The sequence below is a fragment of the Pristiophorus japonicus genome, chromosome 16 (assembly GCF_044704955.1).
Source record: "Pristiophorus japonicus isolate sPriJap1 chromosome 16, sPriJap1.hap1, whole genome shotgun sequence".
In the NCBI taxonomy this organism is placed as follows: domain Eukaryota; kingdom Metazoa; phylum Chordata; class Chondrichthyes; family Pristiophoridae; genus Pristiophorus; species Pristiophorus japonicus.
The window spans coordinates 737,482-757,678 of record NC_091992.1 but is presented as its reverse complement, the minus strand read 5'-3'; the positions used below and the strand labels follow the sequence as shown (position 1 = coordinate 757,678).

At 45.9% G+C, this 20,197-nt stretch overlaps 1 protein-coding gene across 1 annotated transcript in view; it reads left to right on the top strand.

The window, feature by feature from the left end:
* The window catches only part of pigl (phosphatidylinositol glycan anchor biosynthesis, class L), a 56,494-nt gene extending 37,325 nt beyond the window's left edge, over nt 1–19,169 (top strand). Inside the window, exons 5-8 of the mRNA XM_070857983.1 lie at nt 4,274–4,341; nt 15,450–15,481; nt 16,439–16,572; nt 18,707–19,169. Of these exons, the coding sequence (XP_070714084.1) occupies nt 4,274–4,341; nt 15,450–15,481; nt 16,439–16,572; nt 18,707–18,811 (339 nt within the window). The 3' untranslated portion in view covers nt 18,812–19,169. The remainder of the gene's footprint in view (nt 1–4,273; nt 4,342–15,449; nt 15,482–16,438; nt 16,573–18,706) is intronic.
* The last annotated feature ends 1,028 nt before the right edge of the window (nt 19,170–20,197 follow it).

The following is a 20,197-nucleotide window of genomic DNA, read 5'->3' as shown; positions in this document are numbered from 1 at the left end:
TCCAGGCGGGTTTGATTGTGGAGCTGCTCCCCTTACAGGAGCAACAGCAGAATAGCATTTTGTGTTGTAATTTGCATTGGTCCTGTATTTCCTGATTGTAGAGAGGCACAGACATGGACTTTGAGATCCCTTGTGATTCATTCATCCCTATCTCTCTTTGTCTCTCTGTGTCTCTATCGCTCTCTGTCTTTTGCTGTCTCTCGCTCTCTGTGTCTCTGTTTCTGTCGCTCTGTCTTTTGCTGTCTCTCGCTCTGTCTCGCTCGCGCTCTCTCTCCTGATGCTGAGTTTCTCAGTAGAATCCCATATGGTTTTCCTCCAGTTATTTCAAGCTTTTTTCTGAGCACTGTCCCAGGTTTTTCTCCACTGGTGCCAATAACCTAGTGCAATAGACAAGGCAGAGCAGCTTTGAGGCTGGTTTGGTGTTCACAGTGAAGTGGCAGCAGATGTAGCCATACCTGCTTGACCGACGCAGTCCTGTAAAGATCATGTTTCAGCCTCAGTGCTATGAAGGTTATGTGGTTAAGATTGGAAGAAATATTGTAGAGATGTCAGTCATTACAGGTTGTGCAATTCTTGCTTCATCTCCCGCTGATGTAGGAAGTTTGAATAATCTCCCTATACTGACCTTGAGTAACCTGGCCAGAATTAATTTTGTTCCATATACTGACTAGATTATCATTTTCTATGGAGACTCATAGACTCACCGAATCATACAACACAGGAGACCATTCGGCCCATCGTGCCGGCTCTTTGAAAGAGCTACCAATGATGCCACGACCCTGCATGTTCCCCATAGTCCTGCAACTCCCAGGGCATAGTTCGGCTCAATTTAATCAATTTTAGGTGCTTGCAGGTTGGAGAGTAGCTTGAGATCCACAGCCTGACTGCTCCACATATTAAAGTTTATTCTTCAGGTGAAACGTTTTGGATTTGCCAGTCTTGAATCGGAACTGTGTAACTGCTGATCATCCTCTGTCAATGTATGGAGATGCAGTGTGAAGTAACTGTGGCGGGAGAGCACGCGGGCATGAAAGGTCAAGCAGTTATTCCGAGGCCTGTGCTGGGCAGGATGGCACTGACCTTCCCGTGGCCTGAGCTAGACAGGGTGGCACTGACCATCTCGAGGGGTGAGCTGGTCAAGGTGGCACTGTCCATCCCGTGGCCGGAGCTGGGCAGGCTGGCACTGTCCATCCTGAGGGTTGAGCTGGGCAGGCTGGCACTGCCATCCCGTGGCCGGAGCTGGGCAGGCTGGCACTGACCATCCCGTGGCCGGAGCTGGGCAGGGTGGCACTGTCCATCTCGAGGGTTGAACTGGGCAGGCTGGCACTGACCATCCCGTGGCCGGAGCTGGGCAGGCTGGCACTGTCCATCTCGAGAGTTGAGCTGGACAGGCTGGCACTGCCATCCCGTGGCCAGAGCTGGGCAGGCTGGCACTGTCCATCCTGAGGGTTGAGCTGGGCAGGCTGGCACTGCCATCCCGTGGCCGGAGCTGGGCAGGGTGGCACTGACCATCCCGTGGCCGGAGCTGGGCAGGCTGGCACTGTCCATCCCGTAGCCTGAGCTGGGCAGGCTGGCACTGTCCATCCTGAGGGTTGAGCTGGGCAGGGTGGCACTGACCATCTCGTGGCCGGAGCTGGGCAGGGTGGCACTGACCATCCCTCCAGATCCTCCTACATTTCTTTGCTGCCGGTTTGAATCCTGGAAGCCGTGGTACCACACAACGGTGCTACTGCTTCGAAGCTCCAGTGAAACCTTCAGTACTAGAAACTGCTTTAGCTGAAGCGGGAGGGACGTACCAAGCACATTGCCACTCATTCCCTTGGGTCAGGATCAATAGGCAGAGGTTGGCTATTTTTCATATCGCTGAGGAAACCACAAACTGAATCCTAATTATTGAATATTGTGTTCCTCACATGAGCGATTTCCCAACCAGCAAGAAAAACTGAGCTTGATGGAAGTTGAAATATTACTGACCCTGCCGGTGCCAGCAATAAGGACACCATTCGAGTCATTGGGATCGGCAAGTTGCAGCTTTGCACCCGGCTCTCCGCTCCTGTACATAATGCACCAGATTTCCTCCTCCTTTGCTGAGCGATTGTTGGCTGTGTTTCATTTATTGTGGCTAATTTACAGACTCCACTCAATTGGAGGAGCACTAACTAGTTTTTTTGGGTTGTTGCAATGATAATTCTGTGTTACTGTAAACTGAAGAGACGGGGCACTGTGTGAAAGGCTTGTTCTAGCACAGAAATATTCAGGGAGCTGCATTCTCCACGGCGGGTTTATTAATGACCAGAGCCTTGATGGAGCAATGTTTTCTTTGGAACAAAGGAGGCTGAGGGGAGATTTAATTGAGGCGTATAAAATTATGAGGGACCTAGATAGAGTTGATAGGAAGGACCTGTTTCCCTTAGCAGAGGGGTCAATAACAAGGGGCTTTAGATTTAAAGTAGTTGGTAGAAGGATTTGAGGAGGAGTTGTTTCTATACGTGAGCTGGTGCGCTTCACAATATTCACTGATGGTGTGAATCGAACCGAAAACAAACAGCATCCACCATCTTCCCCGCCCCCTCCCCCCGCCCCTAAAAAGATTTCCTATATCACTTCGCGGGCAAGGGACTGAGTACTGAGCTCTGTGGAACCCCACTGGGAACAGCCTCTAGTCAGTAAAACACCCGTCAACCATTACCCTCGGCTTCCTCCCACTGAGCCAATTTTGGATCCAATTTGCCACTCTCCCTTGGATCCCATGGGCTTTTACTTTTTTGACCAGTCTACCATGTGGGACCTTGTCAAAAGCCTTGCTAAAGTCCATGTAAACTACATTAAACGCACTGCCCTCATCAACCCTCCTTGTTACCTCCTCAAAAAACTCAATCAAGTTAGTCAGACACGAACTTCCTTCAACAAATCCATGCTGACCATCCTTGATTAATCCGTGTCTTTTTGAATGAAGGTTTATCCTGTCCCTCAGAATTGATTCCAATAATTTTCCCACCACCGAGGTTAAACTAACCGGCCTGTAATTACTCAGTTTAACCCTTTCTCTCTTTTTAAACAATGGTACAACGTTAGCAGTTCTCCAATCCTCTGGCACAACTCCCTTAGTCAGGGAGGATTGAAAAATGGTGGTCAGAGCGTCTGCAATTTCCTCCCTTGCTTCTTTTAATAGCCTCGGATATATTTCATGCGGTCCTGACGATTTATCTCCTTGCAATGATGCTAAACCCATTAAAACTTCCTCTCATTATATTTACCCCGTCCAATATTTCACTCTCTTCCTCCTGAACTTCAACGTCAGCATCATCCCCGTTTGGTGAAAAACAGCCGCCAAGTATTCATTTAGTACCTTACCCACATCCTCCGCCTCCACACATAGATCACCATGTTGATCCCTAATATGCCCTGCTCTTTCCTTAGTTATCCTCTTGCTCTTTATGTAATTGTAAAACATCTTGACCCCTCCCGCTCCCTCCTCACCTTCCTCCCTTCCCCCCTCCTCATCCCTTTGCCCATCTTCCCCTTCATTTCCTTCCTCTTCCCCCTCCCTCCCCACATCCTGCTCCCCATTCTGCCCACTCTCTGCTGTTCACTGAGTGAGTCTGATCTAGTTGTCCTAAGGTCTTGCTGTCGCCTTCAACAGCTCCCCCATCTGCTCTATCAGTTTTACTGCAGTCACCATTGTGTGCAAAAACACACCTGGCCATTTGTTTGTTGATCTTATACATTGAAATTGGGAATACCACTTTTATTGACAACTGAGGTCAGAACTTTTCCCCAATGCGTTTAAGATACATGTGGTGTGACAGTAATGCACATGGCCACCAAATAGTAAGAGACGGTGCCGCAATTCAAGCCCCATCTTTCATTTAACTGGGCGCCAATGTTGATATCCACACAGGATTTTTTTTAAGAGCTCCTCCATATTAAGCAGTGAAATCACCAACTGCAATAAACTCAAAAGAAACCACATAATATCGGCAACACCTGTGCAGTCACATTGATTCCAAAACATCATGGCCACTAAAACCTTATTCCGCTCAGCACCTTGGCCCTAAAAACTGGGCTCGGCAATATGCATCAAAATGGCAACTCTTACTGGAGGGAGGGCTTCTTACTGGAGGGAGGGTCATTAGTGGAGGGAAGGCCCTTACTATGGCAGAAAATCTTTCACTTTGGAGGGAGCCTTTTATGGATAGTCCTCTTTATCCTTATTTGTGACGCTGGTGGCTGGGGCTGGTGGTGTGTTTCAACCTTCATTCTTCTCTTGCAGGTGTTGACGTTTGATGAAGGTGGAGTGAGTGGACATGCTAACCATATCGCTGTTTACTATGCCGTCAGGTAAATACTGATCTCTCATCTTCTCAACAGATTCTACCCCCCACCCCTCCCCAGGGACCCACAAATATTCAGTTCATAAATGTCCTGATTACCTGTAGCCTTTGGAGATAGATGGTGTCTGCTGAGAATTGGTGACACCGACAGTATCGTGAGTTTGAATGGGAAAAGAGAGATTCCAATTATGAGCAGTGAGACCAACAGAATCAAACAGGGAATGGCATCACTTCAGAAAGAAAAGGCAACGATAGTGGTGCAGCCACTTGGTCCCTGTGTGTTTGTAACACAGTGAGACCAACCGTGTCAACGTGTGGGCAAGGTGAGACTGAGTAAACCTTCACTGCTTTGCCAGACTGCCCACTTTTCACTTTAAATGACAGTTCCCTGATGGTTTAGCTCGGAGGGGGTGGGGGTGTGTAAATCACTGGGGGTCACTGCTCCACATCACTGTCAAGTGATAGCTACTGTTCCACAGGCGCTGGACATCCTCCAGTCTCTCATTGGCCATTCTCCATGTGCGAGCCACCATGTCAGCAGGCTATTCAACCACAGGGATATCACTGCCTATCCTCGCCATCCACAAACCTCCCAGCAGCGAGTTTCTGCGCATCAACCAATGAGAACGTTAGCTGATTTTCTGGTTTTGGGGTTCTGTGGCCACCTGCCATTGCCCCGGCCGAGATCAGTAAACTCAGCACAGACTGCGGGTGGAACCTACAACCTTCCTAGTCAGTGTGGCTCTGTTACCCATTGCCTTCATTCACTGTGCTATGGAGCGGCCTTGCAATGTTCCCTTTCAATGGACAACCATTCTCATGGATGGCCATATACAATGACAGATTCTGTCATTTGCAGCTTTATCACCAGGTCCACAGGAAAATCATGCCCGTTCTTTTTCCCCCAAAAAATTCCAATCAATCACCTTGCTGATCCCTGATAAATGATTGGCCCTTCACTGAATAAGCCCTGATGCCCTTCACTGCTTTCAGAATGCATGTTTGCCTTTCTGTGAATCCACAGGTCTGGAAGGGCACTGAATATTAAGTAAATAAATACTTAAAGGGGGAACATTTGCAAGGCTATGAGGAAAGAACTGGGCAGTGGGACTAAATGGATAGCTCGAGAATCATTCGAGCTCGTGCCAACTCTCTACAACAGCACTTCAGTTATCCCACTTCCCCTGTCATTTCCCCGTAGCCCTGCAAATCTTTTACCTTCAGGCACTTTTCTAATTCCCTTTTGAAAGCCACGATTGAGTCTGCCTCCGCCACCCTTTCAGGCATTCCAGATCCTAACCACTCTGTGTAAAACGATTTTCCTCATGTCACCTGTGATTCTTCTGCCAATCGCCTTAAATCTGTGTCCTCTGGTTCACGACCCTTGTGCCTACCAAAGAACCGGCACAGGCACGATGTGCCAAACGGCCTCCTTCTGTGCGGTATCATTCTAATGGTGAGCCACACTTAATGCTTGTCATTCATTGTAAATTGTATCTGTGTCAGGGCCCAATGGGTAGGACAGAACCGAGAGGCGGTTGAGGATTAGGACAAAAGCTCATGTGGAGCATAAACACCAAATGGACTGATTGGGATTAAAGCACCTATTTCTATTTATCATTTCTATGTAATCTAGATTATCTAATTGCAACTGTGCGATGTGATGTATGTCTTAATGTGGAATGTCAGTAAACTTTTTAACCACATGCATCCTTGAAGTTGGGACTGGTAAAACCTGTCAATGATCCAACCATATGTTTACATTACAGATAAAGGCCATTAACCCATCATGACACTGCTGGTTCTCAGCTAGAGCAATCCAAAGCTAATCCCACTGCCCCGCTCTCTCCCCATAGTCCTGTATCAATCCCAAATTAATCCCACTGCCCTATTCTCTCCCCATAGCCCTGTATCAATCCCAAACTAATCCCACTGCCCTATTCTCTCCCCATAGCCCTGTATCAATCCCAAACTAATCCCACTGCCCCGCTCTCTCCCCATAGTCCTGTATCAATCCCAAACTAATCCCACTGCCCCGCTCTCTCCCCATAGTCCTGTATCAATCCCAAACTAATCCCACCGCCCCTCTCTCCCCATAGCGCTGTATCAATCCCAAACTAATCCCACTGCCCCTCTCTCTCCCCATAGCCCTGTATCAATCCCAAACTAATCCCACTGCCCCGCTCTCTCCCCATAGTGCTGTATCAATCCCAAACTAATCCCACTGCTCCTCTCTCTCCCCATAGCCCTGTATCAATCCCAAACTAATCCCACTGCCCTATTCTCTCCCCATAGCCCTGTATCAATCCCAAACTAATCCCACTGCCCCGCTCTCTCCCCATAACCCTGTATCAATCCCCAAACTAATCCCACTGCCCCGCTCTCTCCCCATAGCCCTGCATCAATCCCTAAATTAATCCCACTGCCCTGCTCTCTCCCCATAGCCCTGTATCAATCCCAAACCAACCCCGCTCTCTCCCTATAGCCCTGTATCTTCCTCTGCTTCAAATACATATCTAATTTTTTGTCTCTGCCTCGATCACTCTGTGCAGCCACACATTCTCTGCTCCAACAGCCCTCTGTGTTTCTGACAGTTCTCTGAACCTCTCCCCTCGCTCTCTGAGAGAATTTTAAATGAATGACCCCTTGTCACTGACCTCCCAACCAGAGTAAATAGTCTTTCCCCATTCTCCATGAAATCTCTTCATAATTTAATAAAAACTCTATTAAATGTCTTGCCCTTCTCTGCTCCAGTGGAAATTGGCAGCTCTCTTCCCAACAAGATTCTGCATTCTGGGTGAATTGAAAATGTTGTTAGGCAAGGCTATCAAGGGATATGGAGTAAAGGCAGACAGTATCTGAACTGTGGCCTAACTAATTTTATTTAAATCATCATTATGGTTTTATTCTTGTATTCGATGCCCTTATTTATTAAAGCCAAAGTTCTGTTGGCCTTTTTATGGTTTTATCTCCCTGGACTCTCACTTTCAGGAAATGATCAGGCAGTTATCATGGGCGACTTTAATCGACATATAGATTGGGCTAACCAAACTGGTAGCAATACGATGGAGGAGGATTTCCTGAAGTTTATTAGGGATGGTTTTCTGGACCAATATGTCAAGGAACCAAATAGAGAGCTGGCCATCCTAGACTGGGTGATGTGTAATAGAAACATAGAAAATAGGTGCAGGAGTAGGCCATTCGGCCCTTCGAGCCTGCACCTCCATTCAATAAGATCATGGCTGATCATTCCCTCAGTACCCCTTTCCTGCTTTCTCTCCATACCCCTTGATCCCTTTAGCCGTAAGGGCCATATCTAACTCCCTCTTGAATTTATCCAGTGAACTGGCATCAACAACTCTCTGCGGCAGGGAATTCCACAGGTTAACAACTCTCTGAGTGAAGAAGATTCTTCTCATCTCAGTCCTAAATGGCTTACCTCTTATCCTAAGACTATGTCCCCTGGTTCTGGACTTCCCCAACATCGGGAACATTCTTTTACCACATCTAACCTATCCAGTCCCGTCAGAATCCTATACGTTTCTATGAGATCCTCTTTCATACTTCTAAGCTCCAGTGAATAAAGGCCCAATTGATCCAGTCTCTCCTCAAATGACAGTCCTGCCATCCCTGGAATTAGTCTGGTGAACCTTCGCTGTACTCCCTCAATAGCAAGAACGTCAGATTAGGAGACCAAAACTGAGCACAATATTCCAGGTGAGGCCTCACTAAGGCCCTGTACAACTGCAGTAAGACCTCCCTGCTCCTATACTCAAATCCCCGAGCTATGAAAGCCAACATACCATTTGCCGCCTTCACCGCCTGCTGTACCTGCATGCCAACCTTCAATGGTCTCATTGCACCTCCCCTTTTCCGATCTGCTGCCATTCAGATAATATTCTGCCTTCGTGTTTTTGCCACCAAAATGGATAACCTCACATTTATCCACATTATACTGCATCTGCCATGCATTTGCCCACTCACCTGATGTGTTGTGTTTGGGTCTTTTGGGGTTTTCTCTCATTGATGGCAATGAGAACTCGGAGATATGGAGTTCCCATTGCTATCGATGAGAATACCGTGATTGGTTGTCCAGGCCCACGTGACTCCAGCTTCTCCATATGTACCTGGAAGATGTGGACGTGCTCTGATGCGCGGGAAGAGAAGGCCTCCCACAGCAATCTAAGGCGCCTCTGGGACCATCAGGTACATTCACAAAAAATTCTCTGGTCGGAGGTGTTCGTCCGAAGGAAGCCTCCGACCCGAATTTCAGGGCTGATGTATTTGAACTCCTCGGTGTCCCTGTTCATCCACAGCCTTGGTGTCACATTTTTGTCTCATAATACTCCTGTAAAGCACCTTGGGACGTTTCACTGCGTTAAAGGTGCTATATAAATGCAAGCTGTTATAGTTCAGGCACAGAATAGACACGAGGCGGAAAAGAAGGGTATCCAAAGCTAGAGTCTCTGGATGACTAAACATATAGGGCCTGAATTTCATCAGCGTGGTATTTCCTTGTTTTGGGCGGCGTTTCATCGGTGAGAATTTCATCAAAGCCATACACCGGCGGTTTTGAAATATCGCTGAGGAGCCCGCCAGCATGCAACGCTGGGAAAGCCGCTCCCACCCGAGTTCGGTAGAAGCGGTGATCCGTACTTCTTGGGGAAAAGAATACGCCCAGCCGGAGCAGCCTTTCGATGGACGGTAGGTATGGAATCCTGCAAAAAAAGGTAAGTGAACGGTTTTTAAAAATTATTTTGCAGCAATTCAGTGGAAAAGGGTCCTGTGAATGTTTTCCAATGTTTTATTTTATATTTTGAAAACATATTTTTCGTGTTTTTCCCCCTCCCTAGGCCCGACTCTAACCTCGGACTTAATTTGACCAGGATCGCGTTTATTGCCGAGAATCCACAGGCAACGCCCATTTTTTCCAGCGGGCGTTTTTATTTTCTACTTTTTGATCAATTTTCCGCTGGCATTAATTGCAGAATCTTAGCAGTTTTTTGGGCAGTAAACCGGCGATGGCGACCTTTAACCAATTTCTCGCCCATAGAACATAAAAACATAAAAAATAGGAGCAGGAGTAGGCCATATGGCCCCTCAAGCCTGCTCCGCCATTTAATACGATCATGGCTGATCCGATCATGGACTCAGGTCCACCTCCCTGCCCGCTCCCCTTAACCCCTTATCGTTTAAGAAACTGTCTATTTCTGTCTTAAATTTATTCAATGTCCTGGTTTCCACAGCTCTCTGAGGCAGCAAATTCCACAGATTTACAACCCTCTGAGAGAAGAAATTTCTCCTCATCTCAGTTTTAAATGGGCGGCCCCTTATTCTAAGATCATGCCCCCTAGTTCTAGTCTCCCCCATCAGTGGAAACATCCTCTCTGCATCCACCTTGTCAAGCCCGCTCATAATCTTATATGTTTCAAATAGATCACCTCTCATTCTTCTGAATTCCAATGAGTAGAGGCCCAGCCTACTCAACCTTTCCTCATAAGTCAACCCCCTCATCCCCGGAATCAGCCTAGTGAACCTTCTCTGAACTGCCTCCCAAGCAAGTATATCCTTTCTTTAAATATGGAAACCAAAACTGCATGCAGTATTCCAGGTGTGGCCTCACCAATACCTTATATAGCTTTAACAAGACTTTCCTGCCTCTATACTCCATCCCCTTTGCAATAAAGGCCAAGATTCCATTGGCCTTCCTGATCACTTGCCGTACCTGCATACTATCCTTTTGTGTTTCATGCACAAGTGCCCCCAGGTCCCGCTGTGCTGCGGCACTTTGCAATCTTTCTCCATTTAAATAATAACTTGCTCTTTGATTTTTTCTGCCAAAGTGCATGACCTCACACTTTCCAACATTATACTCCATCTGCCAAATTTTTGCCCACTCACTTACCCTGTCTATGTCCTTTTGCAGATTTTTTGTGTCCTCCTCACACATTGCTTTTCCTCCCATTTTTGTATTGTCAGCAAACTTTGCTACGTTACACTCAGTCCCTTCTTCCAAGTCATTAATATAGATTGTAAATAGTTGGGGTCCCAGCACTGATCCCTGCGTCACCGCACTAGTTACTGGTTGCCAACCAGAGAATGAACCGTTTATCCCAACCCTCTGTTTACTGTTAGTTAGCCAATCCTCTATCCATACTAATATATTACTCCCAACTCTGTGAACTTTTATCTTTTGCAGTAATCATAGAGATTAAACTCAAACAGAAAAAACGTGCTTGTAACAAATGTCGGGCTCAAAATACAGTATCGAACCAAGCTGAAGACAAAGTGCAGAGGAGATCTGAATAAAGGAAATAAGAGGGGCTAAGAGAATGTCTGAGAATAGATTAACATAAAAGGGAACCCAAAAGTCTTTTATAAATACAAATAGTAAAAGGGTCGTCAAAGGAAGGTGGGGGGAGGGGGGGGGGGGCAATTAGGGACCAAAAAGGAGATCATCTTGTGGAGGCGGAGGGCATGGCTGAGGTATGAGTACTCCCCACCTGTCTTCACAAAAGAGCAGGTCCCTCCTGCCCCAGAACTGGTCCTAATGCCTACAGTAAAGGAGGAGTCAAGAAATTGAATACGATAAAAATAGATAAAGAGGAGGTACTTAAAAGGTTGGCAGTGCTCAAAGTACAAAAGTCACCCGGATGGGGTACATCCTAGGTTGCTGCGGGAAGTATGAGTGAAAATTGCAGAGGCTCTGACCACAATCTTCCAATCCTCTTTGGATATGGGGTGGTGACAGAGGACTGGTGGGTTGGAAATGTTACACCCCTGTTTAAAAACAGGGAATGGGAGAAACCCGGCAACTATAGGCCAGTCAGCATAACGTTGGTGCTGGGGAAACTTCCACAGACAAATAAATGTCGCTTGAAAAAATAGTGGTTAATAAATGACAGCCAGCACGAATTTGTTAAAAGCAAATCGTGTTTGATTAACTTGATCGAGTTCTTTGATGAAGTATCAGCGAGGGCGCATGAGAGAAGTGCGGTTGATCAGAAAATCATAGAAATTTATCACACAGAAGGAGGCCATTTAGCCCATCACGTCTGACAAAAAGCCATCCAGCCTAATCCCACTTTCCACCTCTGGGTCCGTAGCCCTGCAGGTTACGGCACTTCAGGTGCACGTCCAAGTAGTTTTTAAATGTGGTGAGGGTTTCTGCCTCTACCACTCTTTCAGGCAGTGAGTTCCAGACCCCCACCACCCTCTGGGTGAAAAGATTTCCCCTCAAATCCCCTCTACCAACTACTTAAATCTATGCTCCCTGGTTGTTGACCTCTCTGCTAAGGAAAATAGCTCCTTCCAAAAGAGCTCTAGTGATAGGGGATTCTATAGTTAGGGATCATCAAATGAGGCCATATGGGTCGAATTGAAAATTAAAAAAGGGGCGATCACACTGCTGGGCGTGTATTATAGACCCCAAATAGTGGGAGGGAGATAGAGGAGGAAATATGTTGGCAAATTGCTGTGAAGTCTAAAAACCATAGAGTAGTAATAGTAGGGGATTTTAACTATCCAAATATTGATTGGGACAAATTTAGCGTGAAGGGTATAGAGGGTGCGGAATTCTTGAAATGCATTCAAGAAAACTTTTTTAGTCAGTATGTACCAAGCCCGACACGAGAGGGGGTGGTTCTGGATTTAGTTTTGGAGAATGAAGCTGGGCAGGTTGAAGGGGTATTAGTGGGAGAGCACTTGGGTGCCAGTGACCATAATTCAGTCAGATTCAAGTTGGTTATGGATAAGGACAAGAATAGGCCTGGAATAAAAGTTCCGAATTGGGAAAAAACTAATTTTGCTAAGTTAAGGAGTGATTTGACCATAGTGGACTGGAAACAGCTACTTGTGGGTAAATCAGTGTCAGAACAGTGGGAGGCATTGAAGGAGGAGATCCGGAAGGCTCAGGCCAAACATGTGCCCTTAAAGAAAAAGGCTGGGAAAAATAATTCTAGAGCCCCCCTGGATGTCTAGGGACTTACAGGAGAGGATTAAGAAAAAAGGGACTATTGTGTCCTATATCTAAATACTATAGAATCTTTAGAGGAATATAGTAAGTTAAGAGGAAAAATTAAAAAGGATATTAGGAATGCTAAGAGAGAGCACGAGAAATTCTTGGCCAGTAAAATTAAGGAAAACCCTAAGATGTTCTATAAATATTATAAGAGTAAGAGGATAACTAAAGAAAGGGTAGGGCCTATTAGAGACCATGAGGGTAATCTTTATGTGGAGGCGGAAGATGTTGGGAGGGTTCTTAACGAATACTTTGTATCTGTTTTCACAAAGGAAAGGGCAATGCTATCGAGGGGGAGTGTGATATTCTGGATGAAATAAATATAGTGAGAGAGGAAGTATTAAGGGGTTTAGCAGCTTTGAAAGTAGATAAGTCCCCAGGCCCGAATGAAATGCATCCCAGGCTATTGAGCGAAGTAAAAGAGGAAATAGCAGAGGCCTTGACCATCATTTTCCAGTCCTCTTTGGATCTGGGCATGGTGCCGGAGGATTGGAGGACTGCTAATGTAGTACCCTTGTTTAAGAAAGGAGAAAGGGATCGGCCGAGTAATTACAGGCCTGTCAGCCTAACCTCAGTGGTGGGAAAATTATTGGGAAAAATCCTGAAAGACAGGATAAATCTGCATTTGGAAAGGTAAGGATTAACTCGGGACAGACAGTTAAGGGAAGATCGTGTCTGACTAACCTGATTGAATTTTTTGAGGAGGTAACGAAGAGGGTCGATGAGGGTAGTGCGTACGATGTAGTATATATGGACTTGAGCAAAGCTTTTGATAAGGTCCCACATGGTAGACTGGTCATGAAGGTTAAAGCCCATGTGATACAGGGCAAAGTAGCAAGTTGGATCCAAAATTGGCTTGGAGGTAGGAAGCAAAGGGTAACAATTGATGGATGTTTTTGTGACTGGAAGGATATTTCGAGTGGGGTTCCGCAGGGCTCAGTACTGGGACCCTTGCTTTTTGTGATATATATCAGTGTTTTAGATTTGAATATAGGGAGTATGATTAAGAAGTTTGCAGACAGCACTAAAATTGGCTGTGTGGTTGATAATGAAGAGGAAAGTCATGGGCTGCAGGAGGATATCAATCTACTGGTCAGGTGGGCAGAGCAGTGGCAAATGGAATTTAATTCAGAGAAGTGTGAGGTGATGCACTTTGGGAGGGCTAATAGTGTAGATGAACAAAGGGACCTTGGAGTGCTTGTCCACAGATCCCTGAAAGTAGCAGGCCAGGTGGATAAGGTGGTTAAGAAGGCATACGGAATGCTTGCCTTTATTGGCCGAGACATAGAATATAAGAGCAGGGAGGTTATGCTTAAATTGTATAATACTTTGGTTAGGCCACAGCTGGAATACTGTGTACAGTTCTGGTGGTTGTATTATAGGAAGGACGTGATTGCACTAGAGAGGGTGCAGAGGAGATTTACTAGGATGTTGCCTGGAATGGAGAATCTTAGTTATGAGGACAGATTGGATAGGCTGGGTTTGTTCTAATTGGAACAGAGGAGGTTGAGAGGAGACCTCATTGAGGTGTGCAAAATATTGAGGGGCCTGGACATAGTGGATAGTAAGGGTCTATTTCCATTAGTGGAGGGATTTATTACGAAGGGACATAGTTTTAAGGCGGTTGGTGAAAGGTTTAGAGGGGATTTGAGGGGGGGGGCTTCTTTACACAGAGGGTGGTGGGGATCTGGAATTCGCTGCCTGGAAGAGTGGTGGATGCAGAAACCCTCACCACTTTTAAGAGATGGTTGGATGGGAACTTAAAGTGCCGTAAACTGCAGGGTTACAGACCTAGAACTGGTAATTGGGATTAGACCGGATGACCTTTTGTTGGATGGAGCAGATATAATGGTAAGTACTGCAGGGAATAGAAAAAGGCCAGGGTGATCTCCTGGACTAGTGTCGATCGCCTGGATGGGTCAGAGAGGAATTGTCCCAGATTTTTTCTCCCTAAATTGGTCTGGGTTTTTATCTGTTTTTTGTCTCTCCCAGAAGATCACATGGCTCCGGTTGGGGTGGAATGTAGAATGTTTTAATATAAGGGGTGTCGCAGTTGTGTGAGGCGGATTGGTTGGGCTGGGTGCTGTTTGCCTTTCCGTTATTGTTCATAGGTTTATATGTAACCTTCAGGGCTGCTGACCGAGGGCCGTGCGGCTCTTTGTCGGCCGGCGCGGACACGATGGACCGGAATGGCCTCCTTCTGCGCTGTAAATTTCTATGTTTCTACCCACTCTATCTCGGCCCCTAATAATTTATACACCAGAATCAAGGGATATGGGGACAGTGCAGGAAAGTGGAGTAGAAAGATGAAGTATAAAAGTAAAGTAAAAGATAAAAGCAAAGTAGAAAATGAGCCATGATCTTATTGAATGATAGAGCAGGCTCGAGGGACCAAATGGCCTATTCCTGCTCCTAATTCTCATGTTCTTACTGATTGTCCTAACCAGCAGAACAGTCTCTTTATCGTCTAAAGATTTTTCATGAACTTGAAAACTTTCGTCGAGCCCCCTCAAAATATCTTCTTTTCCAAAGGAAATAATCCAGCTTCCTTATTGTGATTTATCTCTGTGCTTTACACTTAATAGTAAGATGGCAAATTGTCCAATTGACACAAGAAAAACAGGAATGAGTAACGCAAGTTAATTGCCTACACTCAGCTGCAAAACAAGAGTTCGGGGATGGGAGGAGCTTGCAATTACATCATAACAGCTGAGAGCAAAATTGACTGAACATAGGAACAGGAGCAGGCCATTCAACCCTCGAGTCTGTTCTGCCATTCAATCAGTTCATGGTTGATCTGTACCTCAACCCCAATTATCCACCTTTGCTCCACATCCCTTGATACCCTGACCCAACAAAAACCCATCCATCTCCATCTTGAAAATTTCAGTTGCCCCCCCAGCATCCACTGCCTTTTGGGGTAGCGAGTTCCAGATTCCCACTGCCCTTTGTGTGTAAAAGTAGCACTGTTGGGCAAGTGTTGCTGTATCTCAAAGTCTGGAGAATGGGACTAAATGGACTGCTGTTTCAGAGCGCGAGCACAGACCTGATGCACTGAATAGTCTGATTTGAATGTCTCTGTTGTATGTTCACAGGAAGCTTTACTCAGAGAGGAAACTGCCCAATGGTAAGAGAAATGTTATCTTGTACATCCATCAAAGTGGGACTTCAATGAAACATCAGCTGTCCGCCTTATTCAATGTCTCATAATTCTTGTACCGTTGCCATTGGTGCCTTGGCTCAGTGAGTAATCAGTGACCACCTTCTTGAGAGCACACTGCCAAATTATTTTTACTTCATTTATAAAATGTTTGTGTTATGTTAGAATATTCCCAGACCAAAGCAGTAACTGTTGAGTGGAACCTCTGAAGCGATGGCAGGAATGTAGCTGTATAATCTGAGACTAGCTACAACACTCACATTGCAGCAGCACTGGGATTCTAAGTCAGTGAAGGTCACTCATTGATATAAACCACAAGCAATGTATCAATGTACTCCCTGCCCAAAAGGTTACTGCGAGTTTACCAGGGGACCAATCCCGAGGTCCTGACCCTAGACTTTGCTGCTCCTAATCGCCTCTCCCATCTCCTACATTTCAGGAGTTTTAAACTAAAGGTGAAGTCAGACGAAAATTTTCCTGGCAAGTTTCTGTTGTTGCGATTTTCCAGTCTGATTTGTTGCAGTTAACTGTATAACCCATAATACCATATCAATCAGAATAAAACCAGGGTTTCTACCATACTGCATACATACAGCCACAGCTTTTGAGTGGGATTTATTTCTCGAGGTGTGTTTTGGGGGAGAAGGAGACTTTGTTACCAGTTTCCTCCCTGAAGGCTCCGACTGTTGTTTGGTTCAGCATCACACTGGAGCTCAGGAGAGTGCCAAAGAGCCCGAGTCCACAAATCACTGACATTGTTGACATCAGCAGAGCTGGACAGTCTGTAGCCAGCTCTCGCCCTGACCAAGGATGAGCCCAGTGTGCGGAAACCAGGGCCACAAACGAGACCCTCTGAGCAGAGCAATCCCTCGCTCCGCCCGTCTGTACTCACCATTTATTTGGATTATTTATGCTTCTCTCCAGGCTGCCAGGCTCTTGTACTCCAATCCACAAACATTCTGCGGAAGTATATCTCCATCCTGGACCTGCCGATCAGCTGGCTCAGGCCCCACCATGTCATGTATATATTGAACAGTCGGGAGTATCACCAGGCCAGGGTAAATGTGCACTGTTTTATCACCATGTTCCCAACTGGTTTCGCCTCAGTCAGTTTAACCTGGGTCATGGGGAAGCTTTTAGAAATGATAATCAGGGACAAAATTAACAGTCACTTGGACAAGTGTGGATTAATTAAGGAAAGCCAGCCCGAATTTGTTAAAGGCAAATCATGTTTAACTAACTTGATTGAGTTTATTGATGAGGTAACAGAGAGAGTTGATGAGAGTAATGCGGTAGAGTACATGGACTTCCAAACGGTGTTTGATAAAGTGCTACATAATCGGCTTGCCAGAAAAGTTGAAGCCCGTGGAATAAAAGGGACAGCGGCAGCGGCAGCATGGATACAGAATTGACTCTGACAGGAAACAGAGAGTAGTGGTGAACGGTTGTTTCTCGGACTGGAGGAAGGTATACAGTGGTGTTCCCCAGGGGTCGGTACTGGGACCACTGCTTTTCCTGATATATATTAATGACTTAGAGTTGGGTGTACAGGGCACAATTTCAAAATCTGCAGATGACTCAAAACTTGGAAGTATAGTGAACAGTGAGCAGGAGTGGGATAGACTTCAAGAGGACACAGACAGGCTGGTGGGATGGGCGGGCACGGGCCAGATGAAATTTAACACAGAAAAGTGCGAAGTGATACATTTTGGTAGGAAGAATGAGGAGAGACAATATAAACTCAAGGGTACAATCCTAAAGGGGCTGCAGGAACAGAGAGACCTGGGGGTATATGTGCACAAATAGTTGAGGATTGAGAAAGTGGTTAAAAAAGCATACAGGATGCTGAGCTTCATAAATAGAGGCATAGAGTACAAAAGCAAGGAGGTTATGATGAACCTGTATAAAACACGGGTTCAACCCCAACTGGAGTATTGTGTCCAACTCTGGGCACCACACTTTAGGAAGGATGTGAAGGCCTTAGAGAGGGTGCAGAAAAGATTGACGAGAATGGTTCCAGGGATGAGGGACTTCAGTTACGGGGATAGACTGGAGAAGCTGGGGTTGTTCTCCTTGGAGCAGAGAAAGTTGTGAGGAAATTTGATCGAGGTGTTCAAAATCATGAGGAGTCTGGACAGAGAGAAACTGTTCCCATTGGTGGAAGGGTCAAGAACCAGAGGACACAGATTTAAGGTGATTAGCATTAGAACCAAAGGCGACACAAGGAAAAACTTACGCGGCGAGTGGTTAGGATCTGGAATTCACGGCCTCAGAGGGCGGAGGAGACAGACTCAATTGTGGCTTTCAAAAGGGAATTGGATAAGTACCAAAAGCAAAACAATGTGCAGGGCTACGGGGAAAGGGCGGGGGTGGGACTGGCTGAGGTGCTCTTTCAGAGAGCCGGCACGGGCTCGAAGGGCCGATGGCCTCCTTCTGTGCTGTAACCATTCTATGATTCGAAACAAGTCCTAAATATTAGGCCTGAGGATCAGGAACTGGGTTCAAACAATAACTGGGCTCTGACAGTACGTCTGTATTTCTAACTTCCAGTGCTATTTATTTACAAAGTGCCTCTGTCTCTAACCCGCCCACTGTGGGAATTTCCATATATGCTGTGATGTTGGCTGTACACAATCCCACAGGAAGCCTTAGAGATTCCGAACTCCAGTTTTTTGTTGTTTGCTCTAAAATGGCACAGTAGTTTTCTGGAGTCACTAAAAAGTATGTGTTCTTCACACAAACTGAATCATCATCATCGGCAGTAACACAGTTAGGGAGAACAGTGTTATTTTAATTCCCATGGAAAAGTGTAGAGGGAGCGTTACTCTGTATCTAACCCCCTGTACCTGCCCTGGGAGTGTTTGATGGGACAGTGTAGAGGGAGCTTTACTCTCTATCTAGCCTCGTGCTATACCTACCCTGGGAGTGTTTGATGGGACAGTGTAGAGGGAGCTTTACTCTGTATCTAACCCCTGTACCTGCCCTGGGAGTGTTTGATGGGACTGTGCAGAGGGAGCTTTACTCTGTATCTGGCAAGGCTGCAATCGTTGCCCTGGGAAGATGGTCGTGAGCCTAGTGTTCGTGATACTCCCATGGTGGAATTTCAGTCGTGTTTGATGCGGACTCTGTGACCTTTCGGAGTGTTGTGATCTCTTGGTACAGATTAATAGTTGCTGTTTTTTGTTTTTGCAGGAAGCCATGTACTGTCACCGAAGCCAGGTGCTGTGGTTCCGTCACCTCTACCTGTATCTATCTCGTTACATGTTTATAAACACTTTCCATTTAATTTCACACTGAATATGATGAGGAAAATTCTCTTTGTTGTGTCCCATTCATTCATCAAGCTGCTGGAGATAGTTTTTAGAGAATGATGCTGCCTGGGAATCTGATTAGAGATTGGGTTAAAATGTATTAATAAACCTTTCATAGAATTATATAGAAATGTAAAGGTAACTAAAATCATGGTGCCAGAGGTTAGATTGTTGGGGTTCTATCATTGTGTTCTCACTCGTGTTTGGTTCATTGATCTGAATTCTTTGTATCTGAATAATAAACAATCTTGTTCCGAACTGAACTGAAGCTAAGGAGCAGCAAATAGTGAGCAAATGTACAGAAGCTGTGGCGAGCTGGCCTTACATAAACTGCATGAATCTTTTCTGAGATGTGTTTTCTGTAATACTGTGACTGGGCTGTTCCCTAATTCCGGAGAGGGTGAGTGACCTTTAGCTGTAACATACTCCAGCCATGATCCATGGGGATGGGGCTGGATGCTGATGCCGAAGTGGCAAAGCAGTTTGCAAAGTATTGCAGCAAACAGTGGATTATTGTCGGGCCTCAGCCTGGTGGCCTGCCGCCTAGTGGCAGAGCACCAATAATCACTGTCATTAACATTGTGATTTTAGCCCAGCCTTGCCAGCAGGATAGTGCCCGCAGCTTCATTATGTTTAAAGATTTGTGTGTTACACATCAATCAGTGTCACAGGGAAAAGCTTAAACAAAGTGGCGGTGTGAATTGTTTACTGTATTAATAACCCCAACTAAACCTGACCCTTTCATCATCATAGTTTCAGGAAAGTAGAAAAATACACTGGAGCAAAACCAGGGCCAAGGTGCTTAGGAATGCAACACCTCTCCCGCTGCACACAGCATTCCATCGGCTACAGTCGGACAGTCGAATGATCTGCCCACAATTTCACAGAGACCCCTTTGTTCCTGAGGCTCATGCCTTCTAGCAACAGGGAATCAGCTTTATGGACCACCCTTGTTCTAACACTGTTTCAGCCATATATGTCCTTTATAGAGTCTCTGCTGCATGTTACGTTAGCAGTAACCACCCCCCCCCCGCCCAAAACTCGTGTTTAGCTGGGATAACAAGAAAGCAGCACAACTTCTCAACCTTTCCTGTGTTTTTAAAAATCTTGGCAATGGTCACACTTCCAAGTTTACAGCATTGTAAATTAGTCAGATTGTGTGTGTTTCTGTCAAACTGTTATCCAGTATAGGGAGTTGTATGTACGCACAAAATATGGTTTGTGGGACGATATAGCTGCAGTGACCTCGCCATTTATTCTGGGTTTCAGTCATCCTGCCAGTAACCTCGGAAGCCAGGCCCAGAGGCAGGAGTGGTACATGCGCTCGAAGATCTGGGTAAAAGTCACACCATTCAGGTTTATGTCAAGCAGC